At 40.6% G+C, this 17019-nt stretch overlaps 1 protein-coding gene across 3 annotated transcripts in view; it reads left to right on the top strand.

Annotated features, from left to right (window-relative positions):
* Positions 1-3361: 3361 nt before the first annotated feature.
* LOC125463329 (protocadherin Fat 4-like) overlaps positions 3362-17019 on the top strand; it is a 110586-nt gene continuing 96928 nt past the window's right edge. For all 3 annotated transcript variants that reach the window (XR_009447241.1, XM_059654792.1, XM_059654793.1), the window contains exons 1-8: positions 3362-3474; positions 3750-3911; positions 6035-6208; positions 6900-6988; positions 10071-10178; positions 10598-10707; positions 12453-12598; positions 16633-16812. Coding sequence is in view for 2 of the 3 variants with exons in the window: in XM_059654792.1 (XP_059510775.1) it covers positions 3438-3474; positions 3750-3911; positions 6035-6208; positions 6900-6988; positions 10071-10178; positions 10598-10707; positions 12453-12598; positions 16633-16812 (1006 nt within the window). In the remaining variant the exon portion in view is untranslated. The remainder of the gene's footprint in view (positions 3475-3749; positions 3912-6034; positions 6209-6899; positions 6989-10070; positions 10179-10597; positions 10708-12452; positions 12599-16632; positions 16813-17019) is intronic.

Genomic DNA, 17019 nt, shown 5'->3' on the forward strand with positions numbered 1-17019 from the left:
ATACTCCAGAATTCGCTGAGCCCTGAACTAAGCTGTTCCAGTACAATAACAATACTGGCATCTCCGTGATAACATGAAAGGTTGCCCAGGTATGTCCTGGTGAGGAAAAGCAGGGCAAAGCCAACACAGACAATTACTGTCCCATCAGTGTAGCAATGGATGTCATCACCAGTCCAATCAGATTGTAATTTCTTAGCAATAACCTACACACTGACACTAAGTTTGCATTCTGCCAGGGCTATTCAACTACTGACGTTGTTCGAGACTTTGTTCAAAAATTTTTGATAGTGATGACCTCCAGATCAAGACCACATTTGACTATTCATGGTATTAAGGAACCTTATGAAACTAGAATGAATGGGATTCAGGGAGGTATCTCTCTGCTAGTTGGAGTTATAGCAGTCACATAAGAAGTTAGTTGTAATTGTTTAAGGTCAGTCATCATAGCTCCAGGACAAACCTAAGGAGTTCCTTGGGGTAGTGTCTTGACCGAAGCATGTTGATCTGTTTCATCAATTGCTCCATCATAAGATCAGGAGTGCTGGTCATAGAATCACTACAGTGTAGAAACAGGTCATTCAGCCCATTGAACTTATACCAACACTCCAAAGAATATCCCACCCAGATCCACCCCCCTACACTATTCCTGTAACCTTGCATTTCCCATGGCTATTCTACCTAGCCTGCACATCCCTGAATATTATGGGCAACTTAGCATGACCGATCCATCTAACCTGCGCATCTTTGGACTATGCGAGGAAACCAGACCAGCCATAAGAAAGCCATACAGGCACAGGGAGTACATATAAACACACAGACAGTTGTCTGAGGGTAGAATTAAACCCTGGTCTCTAGTGCTGTGAAGCAGCTGTATTAGCCACTCAATTACTGTGCCACCCAGCATGTATGTTGATGATTACACGATGCTCAGCCACATTTGCAACTCCTCAGATAATAAAACAGTACATGTCCAAATGCAGCAAGCATTGGATAATATTCAGTTTAAGGCTGATTGATGGTAAGTAACATTTGCACCACAGAAGCAGCAGGAAATGACCAACTCCAACAAGAATGAATTTAATCATCACCCATTAACATTCTATGGTATTACCATCACTGAATCAGCAGCTATCAAAATCCTTGAGGTTACCATTCTGAACTCAATTGGCTATATAAATACAGTGGCTGAAAGATCAAGCCCGAGGTTAGGAATCTTGCATGGAGTAACTGGCCTCCTGACTTCCCAAAGCCTGTCCACCATCTGCAAGGCACAAGTCAGAAGCGCAATAGGACATTCCCAATTACCTGGATGAGGGCAACTCCATCAACACTCATGAAGCCTGGCACGATCCAAGGCAAGACAGCCCACTTGATTGGGATCACAGCCATAAACATTGATTCCCTCTACTACCTACAGTTGTATCAATATGTACTGTCTTCAAAATCTGCTGCAGAAGTTCAACCAGCTCTTTAGTCAGTAGCCGCCAAACCTTAAACCATTACCGACGAGAAGGACGAGGGCAGCAAATACATAGGAAAATCACCACATGCAAATTCCCCTCCGAGTTCCTTCAGGCTACCCACAATCCTAACTCGGAAATGTAACAATGTTCCTTCAGTGTCACTTGGTCAAAATTTTGGACAAGATTTACAGCACTTACAGCACTGTAGATCAACCTACACTAATGGAGACAATAGCTCAATAAGGCAGCTCACCAATACCTGGCCAAAGTCAACTGGGAATAAACAAGAAATGCTAGTCTATTCAGAGATAGCCACATCTCACTGGACCATAAGATATAAAAGCAGAAGTAAGCCATTCAGCAAATTAAATCAGCTCTGCCATTCATTGAGATCGCAGCTGATCTGATAATCCTCAAATCCACCTTCCTGCCATTTCCCCATATTCCTTGATTCCCTCAATGATTAAAAATCTATCTCAGCCTTGAACATTCTTAATGATCCAGCCTCAACAACTCTGTGGTAAAGAATTTTAAGAGTTATTGTCCTATGAGAGAAGCAATTCACCCCCATATCTGTCTTAATTTGGTGACCCCTTAATTTGAGATGATACCCTCTGGTCCTAGACTGTCCCAATCTGAAGAATGGTCTAGGCCCAAAACATCAGCCTTTCTCCTCCTCTAATGCTGCTTGGCCTGCTGTGTTCACCTAGCTCTACATCTTGTTATCACAGATTCTCCAGCATCTGCAGTTCCTACTATCTCAGAGAAAAGAACTTTCAGCACCTGCCCTGTCAAGTCCCCTGAGAATCATATGTGTATGAATGAGGTTGCCACTATGCATAGAGCCAATTAGTAAAAGCGGTGTTGAGCCAAGCATGAGTGAGTTGGTAAGTGGAGTGCTAAACTCAGTGGTGGGTCCAGCGCTTATTGGGTTGGTTAGCTGGGCATGGAGTTGACAGAGAACTGTGATTCAAATGTAGCATTGAGCCAATAGTTGAGTTGAGAAGGTAAGCCAAGCACTGAAGTAGGTGATGAGTTGAGCACTAAAGGACACAGGAGTGAGCAAACACTGTGTTGGTGTTAGCAGAACCACGCATGTGCCTTTGGGCAAAGTGAAGGCAGACTTCCTGTTCCAGGCACACATCAATGATTTCAGTGACACTGACTTCCTGTTCCAGCACACTAGCTGTTTCCTGATAGTTCAAACAATGAAGAGTGTGGAATTCTGCAGGGGATCTGTCCAGATGTGCCTGTTGTCAACCAATGGCAGCACTTTCAAGAAACTTGGTTTCTCTCAAATTTCATGAGACCTGTATAACCATTTTAAAGCTAGTGCCTTGCTTCATGTAAACTTGTTTTCCTTCAAATGAAAGTTGTGAGTCGATGTAATTAGATATTAACAACCCATATATTACAACTTCATAACAACACATTAAGTTGCAGAGAGGTTGTCATTTTTAACGAAGCAGTAACTTTGCTATTTTAGTTCATTTTGTTGCCAATTTTCATTCCAAATATTTCTCTGAAAAAAATTACACATCATCTGTCTGCTTAGTAAAATGTAAAATTCTCATATATGTATTTTTTGAGGAGAGTCCTCCCTGATACCCTGGTGAATACCTGGCCCTCAAATAACATCTCAGTTTAACCAGCAATAATAGCAAACCGTCAATTGTTTTTGCTTTAGAGACTTAGAAGCGTTTCTAGGAGATGAAATACAATATGTTTAATTCACAGGAGATATACAATACCTTAATAGTTCTTGGTTTTCCAATGTTGATTATGCAGTAGTGTGATCAGATGTTAGGCTGTTCTTGTCAATTGCAAATAACTCTTTAAAAGCTGAAGTTAAGGTAGTTTTAAGTGACAATAGTCAGACTCAGTCGAGTTCTGTCTGTGGAATGAGGAACATGCTTTGTACCACACATAGAAGCTGATTGAAGCAGGGTGGCCATTCCTTCTGAAGCCTTTAAAATGAATATATTGGTCACGGCAGCACTTACACTGCAAGGTACATATTTTCCTAACATTTTATTTGAGTGGAAAAATTGTAGACATGACCTTCAATAGGCATTTATGATTCTAATTAGGAGATTTGTGTCTCCTTGCAATAACAGCTCAAATGCAAAAGCAGCATATAAGAAACTTTGGTGAGCTTATTATTTCTGGTTAAAGAAGCATTAAGGTATCTGTAGCCAGCACTGCTTGGAAAGAAAGAGGTAGCTCAATATTTTCATGAAAGGTTGTATTTTCTAAAAAGCATTTCCACTCTTTATTGTTTTACAGGAATTTGGGAAATCACTGCAGGAAGTGTTTCATTCTCATCAAATCCAGTTACGTTTTCTGAGGAAGAACCCATTGGCACAATAGTTGCAACAACAGCCAATGATTTTAGCGCTACTGAATTTGTCATTCTCGGAGGAAATCCAAACTTTAATATTGAAAATGGTGAGCAGTATTTATGGTTTAGCAACAATTTTCCAGTAAAGTTCAAGAAATTGTAACATAAGCCGGAAACTTTTGAGTAATTATCTAATGCTTTGTTAATTGTATGCATATCTAATTGTAGAACAGTTTAAAGTCTAATTTTTCTCACATGCAGAAAGAGACAAATATGCTTCAAAATCTGACAGACTTGTTCATATAAACCATTCACACACACAATTAGAGGCTCTGATATATCAGTGCTTTCAGAGATAGGGGTGCTGGAGAAGTGTTGCTTCCAGCAGCTTCTGCATAGTCTGTTCTGAATGCCATGTTGCTGAAGGGATCAGAGAGGGGTCTACATGTATGTGTTGCTAGTACACACAGTGAAAAGTTGGAGCTCTCAGTCAGCGTCTAATACTAGCTTCATAATGATCATCCTGCCATTTTAGGCCTTGTTACTCAAGTTAAGCCCTTAAACACATTGCAGAACACGTGCTCAGCAGCAACCTGGACCTGGTATACTATTTAAAGGTATCATCCTCCCGGTCAAATGTTGAAAAAAACTGAAGAAATTTGCTATTAGCACCCTACCCAATTTATGTCCCTTTAATGTACAAGATATGTGCTTCCTCAATCTTTTTGGTAGCTTTAACAAATGACTGGAAAAAGTCCATAGGACTTACTTGGAAAAAGGTCTCATTCATCTGTTGGACCTACTCCCAGCAATTACTTGCTTTCATCTTTCCTCTGGAAGAGTTAAAACAATCTAAAACAGATAGCAGCTTTGCCCTAAATCACTGACTCAGGTAGAAGGGTGGAATGTGAATGATTCAAAATATTTGTAAACTTTGCTCACAGAAGTTGTACGTGGAGAAAAGGAAGATGCAGGTGCAACTGCATCGGCCAAGTAGTACTTAACAGTTGTACATTATCACTCATTGATGGTGCCGAAAGAAGGTGTCAGACATATAGAGCCATGGGAAATTGAAGGATAAAGCGAGAACTACAGATGCTGGAGTCAAGAGTCAATACAGCATGGAGCTGGAGGAACACAGCAGGCCAGGCAGCATCAAAGGAGGAGGAACATCGATGTTTTGGAGTTCCACCCTTCATCAGGACTTACGAAGGGTGTAAACCCAAAATGTCGACTTTCCTCTTCCTTTGATGCTGCCTGACCTGCAGTGTTCCTCCAGCTCCACACTGTATTGAATTAAAGTGTAAGTTAGAGAGAAGCATGCTAGGGACATGAACACTTCCTGTAGTCACTGGAAAATGGGCCACATATTTTGTTAGTTTTCACTTGTGTATTATAGCAGCACAAACAACTAGGGGCTGCCAAATTTAGCAATCAGAAAATGCTGCCAGTAGAATGTAGAAGTTAGTTTGAGCAGATTGAGTGACCTTTGAACTTCCAGCATGCTCTGCTTTTTCAAAAGAGATCAGCATACTTTCTGGGCAATAATTGTGAAGAAAAATCATATTGAACTCTTAACATTACATCGGTTCCTCTCTGCACAGATGCTACCAGGCCTGTTAAGTTTCTCCAGAGCTTTCTGTTTTCATTTCAGATCTCCATCTGTGCTGCTTTGTTTCAATTTTTGGTGACTTTCCAGGAAACCTTTCAAATGTATACATAGTTTGGTTTTCCTCATTTGGAGTTGCTGTGGGAGAAATCAAACGGTGTTCCTGCATTGGGTCAAATACATGGCCTGGATATGGTTATAGTGCAGATTTTGCTTAGTATGGTAAAAAGCAATGAAAATTCTCACAACAGCTGTACAGCTCAGACACATCTCTACAGGTACACTTCTGCTGGTCAATGTCTAGCAACCAATGCTGTTTGCTGAGGGTAGTAGCTAAAGCAAAATCAGCCAAAAATCATGTTCATGTGAAATGGAACACATCTGCTGAGTTACTTTGCGTGGATCATTTCGCAGCTTTGGACTCCCTCTATCACCCCGTTTTAGTAAGAATGCTTTGTTTGTATCTTACACATGTACACAGACTCAGATTCATTACTTTGAGATACATTTGAGTTCCCAGTATCAAATCAAAGAAAAATATTGTTAATTGTGTTTTTTCAGTTTAGATGCAGCCTTCCAAACAGTGCAAAATAAAATCTTTTTTTATTCTCTTTGTTTCAGAAACTGGAATTATTAAAACAACTGCAAATTTTAACTATGAAGACTCTATACCTAAATCGTATATTCTCGTGGTTCAAGCTATAAATGCTTCACACAGTGCCTCTCAATCTCTGACAGTATCAATCATTGATGTTGATGAACCCCCTGAATGTACTTCAGTTGTTAATGGAATAGGTAAGGCATGATGTGAAAGAACATCAAAATAACTTCTTTTAAAATAGCAAGCCTATTTAACAAAAGCGGAGGACCCAGTAATATTTTTCAAGAGGAAATAGATAATTACCTCTATAGAAATGTCAGCAATTGTTCATGAAGTGATTCTAAATCTGATTTCAGAAGAATAAGAACCATTTGGAATTAAAACAATTTGATTCTTCATTTATCTAGGTTTATGAAATAATTAGTTAGAGATAGATTGACTTGTATTGTGCATTCTTGTGATGAGGACATTACTGCAAGGCCATAATTTGTTGCCCATCCCTAAACATCTTAGAGAAGGTGAACAATATCAAGTTCATGGAATAGATTTGTTTTATACGTAATAAATTAACTGGCAGTAACTATAGCCAAATTATTGTTTAAAGTTACATTTCTGCTCTAAGTTCATTGAGACAAATTATTGAAACATTCTTATAATGTTATTATTCAACTAAAATGGCAGAGTCTTGACCAGTATACATGGGGGCAATGCTTGTACACAGTGGCAGGTAATCAGAAATCAAACATTGAGTGACTACACTGAGAAACATGTTGCTTATCTCTCAGTCCCTCCTATTGCATACAGATGAAAGAAATTAGTAAAATGCAAGCAATTACAAAATTGACATAATTTGCTACTTTAAACTCTTTCTATTGTTTTATACAGGACCTAGCGTGACTATCTCTGAGACCATTAAATCTGGAGACTTTGTCTATTCTTTCTCTGCATCAGACCCTGAAGGTGATGTGTTAAATGTGAGTTTCCTTTTTTTACAAACATACAAACAAAGAATAATCTACTTAGTCCCTGGAGCCTATTCGTTTTTTAATATGTTGATGGCTGTTTGGATTGAAACCTCAAATCTGAATTGCACCAACCCTGATGCAATTTCACCCCTTGCTTAACAAGAGATAATCCTTCTCTACCTTAAAAATACTCAAGAACTCCACTTCTTTCATCTTTTTGGAAAGATAGTTTTGTTTGATGCGATTTTGAAATAAACCAAAGAATGAAAATCCATTATAAATATTAGAACACAGACTTTGCTGACTTCAAGTATTCAGTTGTGAAAGAAAAGTTTCTTTATTATGTTCTACCTTCCTATTGCTTAGAGATGTAGGAGTTTCCCTACCCACAGAGAGTTTCCTTCATTGCTCCCAGTAGTGTAAGTTTGCTTCTACACAAGTGTTTTTCCTGATGTGGAGTGGATATGCAATCTCCTATAATGTAAGAAACCAGGCATGCATATTGTGGTGCTGATGAATCTGATATACATTTATTACACCAAACTATTATTTATATGTAAACATTACATTCTGCAGGTATACATATGTCTGAGCTAATATTAAACTCTTAAGTTATAACAGAGGAGCATGCTTCCAGTGGGTGTCAATGCTTCAAATGATGCAAGGTCAGATGGAGTATGAGACAATTATGCTTTCAAGCCACATACAGTGGTGATGTTATGAGCATGTCTCTTGCTGGCCATGGGATATAACACAACAGATATTATGCACCCTCTACTGCCCTCATTACCCCAGGATCATGTATCATCATCAATTCTCCCTAACCCTGCTTCGAGCAGACCACCTTCAAATCTCACTGCTGCACTGTCAGTTGCTTCTAGCATGAACTGGTGAGATACCTCATCATGAAAAGACAGCCCACAAAGGGAACTCAGTAAGTGTGGAACATCCTGAAGTCACGCTGCCCAAAAGCTGATTATAATGCCAGAAATTAATTCTACACTTTGAACTAAATCATTTGTTCATCCATCCACAACTAACAACCTTTATGTTGGAAGCCGTCCCTAAACCCGTTCTTTAAAAAGCCAGGCACCCAAATTAAAAGATTTTTTTAGGAACTTCTACTTTATAAACCATCTGCTACCACACTGACATGTCTTTAAAGGTATATGGTAATGCTTCCGGATTGAACTGAGTAGTGAGGAATAAAAGTGAAAGAACTGTGAATGCTGTAAATCAAAAACAAAAGCAGAAATTGCTGGAAAATCTCAGCAGATTTGGCAGCATCTGTGGGGAGAAACCAGAGTTAATGTTTCGGGTCTGATGACCCTTCCTCAGAAATTGAGGCTGAAACTTGCCAGGGAGGGCAGATACTTTGGTGAGCTGTGTGCACAGTGATTACAGAGGATCCAGGGGCAGAAAGACAGCTCCTAACTGCTTATAACATATCAGGGAGATGGATCAGAAGTTGTGAAGAGGGAAAAGTATAGACTATTCCCTTTGTAAGTTGGAACCCGACTCCTCCAAGCTCCTTGGCAGTAACAGAACGCTTTCTGCCAGACCAGTCAATGTACCCAGCATCATGTTGGTCATGTCCTATCAGCACAGAACTCCTAAACAACTTTATCCTCCAGGTCATTCTTTAACTGTCACGTGGCTACAGTTCGCTGGTATGATCAGCCAGCAGTGTGAAAGGGGACAGCCGGCAGTGTGAAAGGGGACAGCTGGCAGTGTGAAAGGGGGACAGCTGGCAGTGTGAAAGGGGACAGCTGGCAGTGTGAAAGGGGGACAGCCGGCAGTGTGAAAGGGGACAGCTGGCAGTGTGAAAGGGGACAGCCGGCAGTGTGAAAGGGGACAGCCGGCAGTGTGAAAGGGCAAAGCCAGCAGAGTGAAAGGGGGACAGCCGGCAGTGGGAAAGCGGAAGCCAGCAGTGTGAAAGGGGACAGCCGGCAGTGTGAAAGTGGGAAGTTGGCAGTGTGAAAGGTTGACAGCCGGCAGTGTGAAAGGGGACAGCCGACAGTGTGAAAGGGGAAGCCAGCAGTATGAAAGGGGGTAGCCAGTAGTGAGAAAGGGGACAGCCGGCAATGTGAAAGGGGGCAGCCGGCAGTGTGAAAGGGGAAGCCAGCAGTATGAAAGGGGGCAGCCGGCAGTGTGAAAGGGGGCAGCCGGCAGTGTGAAAGGGGACAGCCGGCAGTGTGAAAGGGGACAGCCGGCAGTGTGAAAGGGGGAAGCCGGCAGTGTGAAAGGGGACAGCCGGCAGTGTGAAAGGGGGAATCCGGCAGTGTGAAAGGGGACAGCCGGCAGTGTGTAAGGGGACAGCCGGCAGTGTGAAAGGGGACAGCCGGCAGTGGGAAAGGGGACAGCCGGCAGTGTGAGAGGGGGAAGCCGGCCGTGTGAAAGGGGACAGCCGGCAGTGTGAGAGGGGGAAGCCAGCAGTGGGAAAGGGGACAGCCGGCAGTGTGTAAGGGGACAGCCGGCAGTGTGAAAGGGGACAGCCGGCAGTGGAAAAGGGGACAGCCGGCAGTGTGAGAGGGGGAAGCTGACAGTGTGGAGAGGAGCTGGTGAAGGGGGCAGCTGGTGGTTTGAAAGGGGGCAGCTGGCAGTTTGGAGAGGAGCTGGTGAAGGGGGCAGCTGGCAGTGTGAAAGGGAGCAGCAACTGATGTGAAAGGGGGCAGCCGGTGGTATGGAGATGAGCTGGTAAAGGGGGCAACTGGCAATGTGGAAAGGAGCTGGTGGAAGTGCCCTCAAGTAATTTGCAAGCAGCCCAGCCCTGGACACAAACATGGGAATTAATCTACAGCACTAATCATTCCTGACGCCCACATGTAAAAGAACTGGTGTCGGCAGATTATGAATACGACCTCAACACTCCAAAAGCAGTATCTATATATTTTAATCCACATTATAGAACCTCATAAGCTTTCGCAATGAAATCTGTCTGAGTTTTCTATTACACAGCATGTGTATTTTAATACTTATTAATATAAAAGTGCCAGCTTTTTTTTATACAATCGCTTTCTATTTATTTAAAACAGTCATGGTTACACCTTTTACAACTGCTTGTGTATTCTTTTTAAATTTATTTTAACAGTATACTATTCTCTCAAGCTCCACATCTGGTACACTTACTCTGTTTGCAATTAATACAATTGGTGACATTTCTACAATACGTTCATTGGATTATGAAGCTGTTGATCAGGTATGACTATGATAAGCTGTTCACTTATTCAGCACATTATATGTAATGGTGTCCCAGTTTGCTGGACAGCCATAATTTGCATGGTTACAAGGGCTAATTCCAAAATGAGCATGAAAACAGAAAGGAAGATTACTTTCAGCAGTATCATACTTTTTAAAATCAATTACAGATCATCTGCGGGCAGATGGGATTAATTTAGAATAGCATTTAATAGCATTAATTTAAAAGGGCCTGTCCCTGTGCTGCACTGCTTTATGTTCTATGTTCTAGTTGTTCAGGTTTCTATGCATCCATTCTTTTTCCCAAGATAAGTTCTTCAGCAGAGGTTTAATTACACAAAATGATTACTCACTGAAATGAAACAGTTATAATAGTTTTGTCTGTTAATGAAAAAGCTATTGCATTTTATCCCTGTGTAGCTGTCACAGTATCATGCAGTGATTTCTGTTGCTGACTCAGTAGGAAATACCTGTACTGGCATTGTAACTATCCACATCACTGATGTCAATGATGAAGCTCCGGTGATAAGGTTCGTTATTGAACTTTTTTATACACAGTTTCAACTATTACCATGTTTAAGAAAAAAGAATTTGCTTTGTTACTGCATATGTACATATTCTGAGTTTCAGCCATTCTGAATTCAAATGTATATGTACCCTTAGTAATTATAGAATATTTCTTTTTAATTTTTTTTTGTAAAAAAGAATCTGATCAGACATGTCACACTCACATGACTTATTTGTAGCTTTGTCTCTCTGGTTTTAAAATTTAGCCTTTGTTAAAACATAGACAAAAGACTGTGAATAGTAATTGAGGATACAACCAAGTTCAAAGAATAGGAGAAAAAAAAGGAAGTGGATCAAGAGACCAATAATAAGAATACATCAAACTTCATTCTACAACTCTTTAGTTTTGTGGACTCAGTGACGTATGGAGTTCTCAGCTGTAGGAAACAATGAATGAAAAAAAATTTGATATAATGAGTTTTATGTTTAGTGAGGGTGCTTAGGTGAAGACATACAAGTAAGATATTCATTTTAAGTTTCAGACAATAAGAGAAGAAAGCACATTACACCCTAATATAACAACTCACGATTGTGATAACAAGGTGTGGAGCTGGAGGAACACAGCAGGACAGGCAGCATCAGAAGAGCGGGAAAGCTGATGTTTCGGGTCTGGACCCTTCTTCAGAAATAGGGGTGGAGAAGAGGGTCTGAAATAAATAGAGAAAGGAGGACGGTGATAGAATGTGGATAGTGGAGCAGATAGGTGGGAGAGAAGATGGATAGGTCAAGGAGGCAGGGATGAAGCTAGTAAAGGGAAGTGTCGGTAAGAAGTTGGGTTGGTGGGTTGGTCAGTGAGGAGGGATGGGTGGATAGGTGGGAGGGAATACGGACAGGTCAGAAACATCAGCTTTCCTGCTCCTCTGATGCTGCCTGGCCTGCTGTGTTCCTCCAACTCCACACCTTGCTATCCCAGACTACAGCATGGACATTTCCTGATATCCCTCATGATTATTGTGACTGTGGAAAGTAATTAGAAACATTCTTGTTCTGTGTAATTGGCTTCAGATTCTGGTAAACATTTCGAATTATAGTCTCATTTTGGATCACATATCCTTTTTCCTGAATCATAGAACAACGCTCAACAATAACCTAATGAAATATCCCAAAGTGTTCAGAAGACATTGTTAATTAAAGCACAGTATGACATTAAGGAAATAGCAGGTCAAATGATTAAAAGTTTGATTCTCAGTCATTGATCAATTATAATTGAGAATGATAGAGGTCAGAAGTAGAGGAGTGCAGGTATTGCAGACGGTTATACGCTGGAGGCGATTACAGACAAAGGAAGAAGAAAGGTACTGGCGGGATTTGAAAAGAAGAATGAGAATTTCTAAGTCAGTATATCATGTGAGAGCCAATTTGGGTGATCAAATCCAAGGAGAGTAGGGGAATAGGGCCGACTGTTCAGTTAAGGCATCATAGCAGAGCTTTTGAACACCTCAAATTTAAAAAGCATAATATGTAAATGTGCCGATACCAGAACACATAAGAAGTGTCAAATTGATTATGAGCAACAGATAGACTGCAATTCATGCCATTTCACATAATAATACTTTGCTACTTAGATTGAGCTGTACTTTCATTCTGCATTTCTGCAGTTTGTTATATGTAAAAGTTTTATTAAACATACATTTGTTCAAAACAACTGAAAAGTTAGACCAAAATCAAAAGATACTATATTGCAACTTAACAATGAATTATTTTCTAGTTTATGCCCTTCGAGCCCAGTCTCAATGGATGAAGAAGTAAATATTGGTACAAATATTGCACTTTTGTCAGCCTTTGACAATGACAGCACTGACACTTTGACTTTCTCATTTGCAATCCCTGTGTCTAATTTTGAAATTCATCAAGGTAAGGAGATTAACATCACTTCTTGTAAGCATTTCTGAATGTGTATTTGAAATGCTATTTCCTTTTTTTGCTCTTTTTACTTCTTCCTTTCTGACAATGATCTGTTGATATTGCTATTTGCCTCATATAATGAAAGATCAGTGTATGAATGTGTTGAAAACAGGTTAAAAAAATGACCAACTGACTGTCCCAAGCCAAAATTGGGAGGCAGAAACCCTGTTTTAATTATTCATGGTGCCTCATTTGCTTTCAAAATATGTCTTATGCCAAGGACGCTGCAGCAACAGTTGTATCCTGTCTGGAATTTAAAATAAAAGCTACTATTAAAAGATTAAATATAAGCAAGGCATTCTCTTGCATTAATATATTAAGGAGAGTAAATTGAGAACATTAACACTTTTAGTAGAATGGTAAAAATGAACTTAAGTTAATTGTATTGTCGTAATTCCATTGTAGGTTGCTTTCAATTTAAACAAAAATACATCTGTAAAGTAATATCTTATTAGAAGCATTGTTCAATATGAAAAAGAAACACATTTTGCTCGTTTACTGGGGAGATTTTTTGGTACTTTACATCCAAAATAACTGGCTTAAAGCACTATTATGAATACAACACTGACAAAGCAATTTCTACCAGAGAAGGGAAGGTAGCTGAGTTTGTACAATATTCTGAAAACAAATTAAGACAGAGAGAATAAAAAGGTGTGGAGTGACAGATCCCATTTATTTGCTGAAAAGTTCTTTTTAGCAATTCATGCAATCTGGGTTTTGCTGGCAAGGCCTGCATTTATTGCCTATCCCTAATTGTCCTTGAAAATATAGCAGCGCGTTGCTTACTTGAATCACTGCAACCCTTTGGTGAAGGTGCAATCATTATGGAGTGAGTTCTAGGATTTTGGCCCAGCAACAGGGAAGAAATGGTAATATAGTTCCAAGACAGGATTATGAGTGGCTAGGAGAGGAACATGCAAATGGTGGTGTTCCCATGTATCTGCTTACTTTGTGCCTCTAAATGGAAATTGCTGTGAGTGGAGAAGGTGCTGCCTAAGGAGATTTGGTGATTACATCACACAGATGGTACACACTGCTGCTATTGAACATCAGTGTTGAAGGGAGTGAATGCTTGTGGATGTGATGAAAATCAAGCCAGTTGCCTCGTCCTGTCTGGTGTCAGGTTTTTTGAGTGGTTTTGGAGTAGCACCCATCCTGGTAAGTGGGGAGTATTTCGTCACACTCCTGACATGTGCCTTGCCGACATTGGACAGGCTTTGGGAAGTCAGGAGGTGACTTATTCATCACAAGATTCTTACCTCTGACATAGTATTTATGTGGAGCCATAGTATTTATGTGGCTAGTCTGCAGCAATCTGTGATCAATGGTAACCCCAGGATGTTGAAACTGGGGAATTCAGCAATGGTAATGCCATTGAATGTCGAGGGAAATGGTTAGATTCTGCCTTCTTAGACGTAGTCATTATCTGACACTTGTTTGGTATGAATGTTACTTGCCAATTTCCAGAGATAACAGTGTGGAGCTGGAGGAACACAGCAGGCCAGGCAGCAGGAAAATTGACATTTCAGATCAGGACCGTTCTTCTCAACCCGAAAAATCAGCTTTCCTGCTCCTCTGATGCTGCCTGGCCTGCTGTGTTCCTTCAGCTTCACACTATGTGGCAATTCTTACTATCTCTGTGACTTTCTAAATCCTTGTACATTTTGACATGGCCCTCTTCAGTATCTGAGGAGTTGGCATGATTTGAACATTATGAAATCATCAGCGAACATCCCTACTTCTGACCTTAGAATGGAGGAAAGATCACTATTGAAACAGCTGAAGATGGTTGGGCCCAAGACACTACCCTGAAGAACTCCTGAAGCTGATATGACTGACGTCCAACAATCCTGATTCCCACTGACTGTAAATTTATCACAGTTCCTTGATGCCATACTCAGTTAAACACTATGTTGATATCAATGGCAGTGACTCTCACCTCATCACTGGAGGTCAGCCCTTTTGTCCATGTTTGAGAGAAGGCTGTAATAAGGTCCGGGACTAAGTGGCCCTACTGAAACTCAAATCAGTCAGCGTCAATGCATAGGTTATTGCTAAGCAACTGATGCTTAATAGCACTAATGATAACTTCTTTCTTTACTGATGGTTGAGAGTAGACTGATGGGCCCGTAATTTACCAGGCTGGATTTATCCTGCTTCTTCTCTACCGGACATTCCTGGGCAATTTTCCACATTGGAAGAGCTTGGATAGGATACAGCAAGTTCAGGAGCATGAGCCTACAGTAATCTTTCTGGAATGTTGTCAAGGCTCAGCATGTGTGCAGTATCCAGTGCCTTCCGCCATTTCTTGATATCATATGGAATGAATCAAACTGGGTGAAGCCTGGTATTTATGATGCTGGAGAACTCAGGAGAAGGCTGACATGAATCATCCACTTGGCACTTATTTTTACTGTGAATGCTTCAACTTTAGCTTTTGCACCAATATTCTGGTCTTCCCCATCACTGAGGATGAAGATATTTGTGAAGTTTTCCCTCCAGTGAGTTGTTGAACTGCTCATCCCATTCGTGACTGGATGCAGCAGGGCTGCAGAGCTTAGATCTGAGCCGTTGGTTCTGGAATCACTTAGCTCTGTCTGTCTCACACTACTTCAGCTGTTCGACATGCAAGTCCTGTGTTGTACTCTTACAAAATTGACACCTCATATTTAGATATGTCTTGGTGCTTTTCCTGGCATGTCCTCCTGCACTCCCCATTGAACCAGGATTGAACTTTTGATAATGAAAGAGCTGGGATTACACTGGGCCATGAGGTTGCAGATCATGTTTGAGTATAATTCTGCTGCTACTGATAGACCACAGCACCTCAATGATGTCCAGACTTGATTTGTCAGATCCGTTCAAAATCTTTCTACTTCTCATGGTGATCTGCCATAAAACACAACACAAGGAATCCTCAAAGTGAAGATGGGAGTTTGTTGGTGATCTCTCCTACCCAAACTGTTATGGACATGTGCATCTGGGGCAAGCAGATTGGTGAAAATGAGATCAAGTCTGTTTCTCCCTCTAAACGGTTCTGTTGCAGACCCAGCTCTGCCCTTTAGGACAAAACCAATTTGACCAGTAGTGGTGTTGCCAAGATACTCTTGGTGAAGTAAGGCTAATACATGGGATCTGAGGAGCAACTTTTCCACACAGAGGGTGGTGCATGTATGGAACGAGCTGCCGGAGGAACTGGTACAGCCGAGCACAATTACAATGTTTAAAAGACATTTGAGAAAAAGTACATGATTAGGAAAGGTTGCAAGGGATATTGTCCAAATGCAGGCAAATGGGCCTAGTTAAGGCTGGGATACTGGTCAGCATGGACGAGTTTGACCAAAGGTCTGGTTCTGTGCTGTATAGTGTTCTGACCCTATGACTAGCACGGGTTAAAAGACAAAGGTTCTAGAAAGGCTATACAACTGGCATTCTGTAAATTGACTGTCTTCTGTATCTTCCACTGATTTTTCCTCAGCTTTATGCAGGGTCACTGCAGCCTTATCAATAACATTTCAGTGAAGATAAGGCTGAAGTGATGACAAACATGACGGATCACTGCACAGTTTTCTTTTCTTTCCCTTGCTGCCAGACCAATTGAGTTTCTCCAGACTTCCTATTTTTGTGTTATGGCAAGCCATTTTCATTTTGCATGTTAAACTTCAGCAATTTCATAATCTATTTTATTTGAGAAGTACTAAAACTCTAACCTTTCCCAAAGGAGGTGCTGCTTTTTCTGTATGAAGCAGCATTGGTCCGATAGATATGGTCACAGTGGAACTTATTAGCATTTCCAACAATCTAAACAAATGCAACATGAAAGTGCAAGAAACTAATTTCACAAAATGTGTAGAGTTACTAGACCAAAATAACTTTAATAAACAGTCAATGTAAAAATAAAGCACATATTTTACTAAAGTCAGAAATATCATAAAGAATTTTTTTTAATGAACAGTATGAGCCAACTTATTTTTCACTTTCAGTTGGAAATGATGCATGGATTGTTACCAATTCCACACTGGATTATGACACGGCTGGTTTTACGGACTACCAACTAAATATTGTCGTCACCGACATGGCATCTCATACCACTACCTGTAACCTGACTGTGTCTTTAAAACCTGTAAATGAAGCTCCTGTTTGTGATCCTCTGCTTGTAGCTGGTGAGTGCCACTCAATTGTGACAAGTGGAGTAACAATCAATACATTGACCAACTGTGTGTTACATACCAGAGAAAATTTGTCTCTTTCGGACATTTTTGGCTCACATCTATGGCGTATCTACTGTACAGTGGAAGGTCAAGTTTCAATTGCTATAAGATGTTGTTGAGTGGAGAGGCAAATCCTGACACAAATATGTGCGTTTTTAT

The sequence above is a fragment of the Stegostoma tigrinum genome, chromosome 25 (genome assembly GCF_030684315.1).
Source record: "Stegostoma tigrinum isolate sSteTig4 chromosome 25, sSteTig4.hap1, whole genome shotgun sequence".
NCBI lineage: Eukaryota > Metazoa > Chordata > Chondrichthyes > Orectolobiformes > Stegostomatidae > Stegostoma > Stegostoma tigrinum.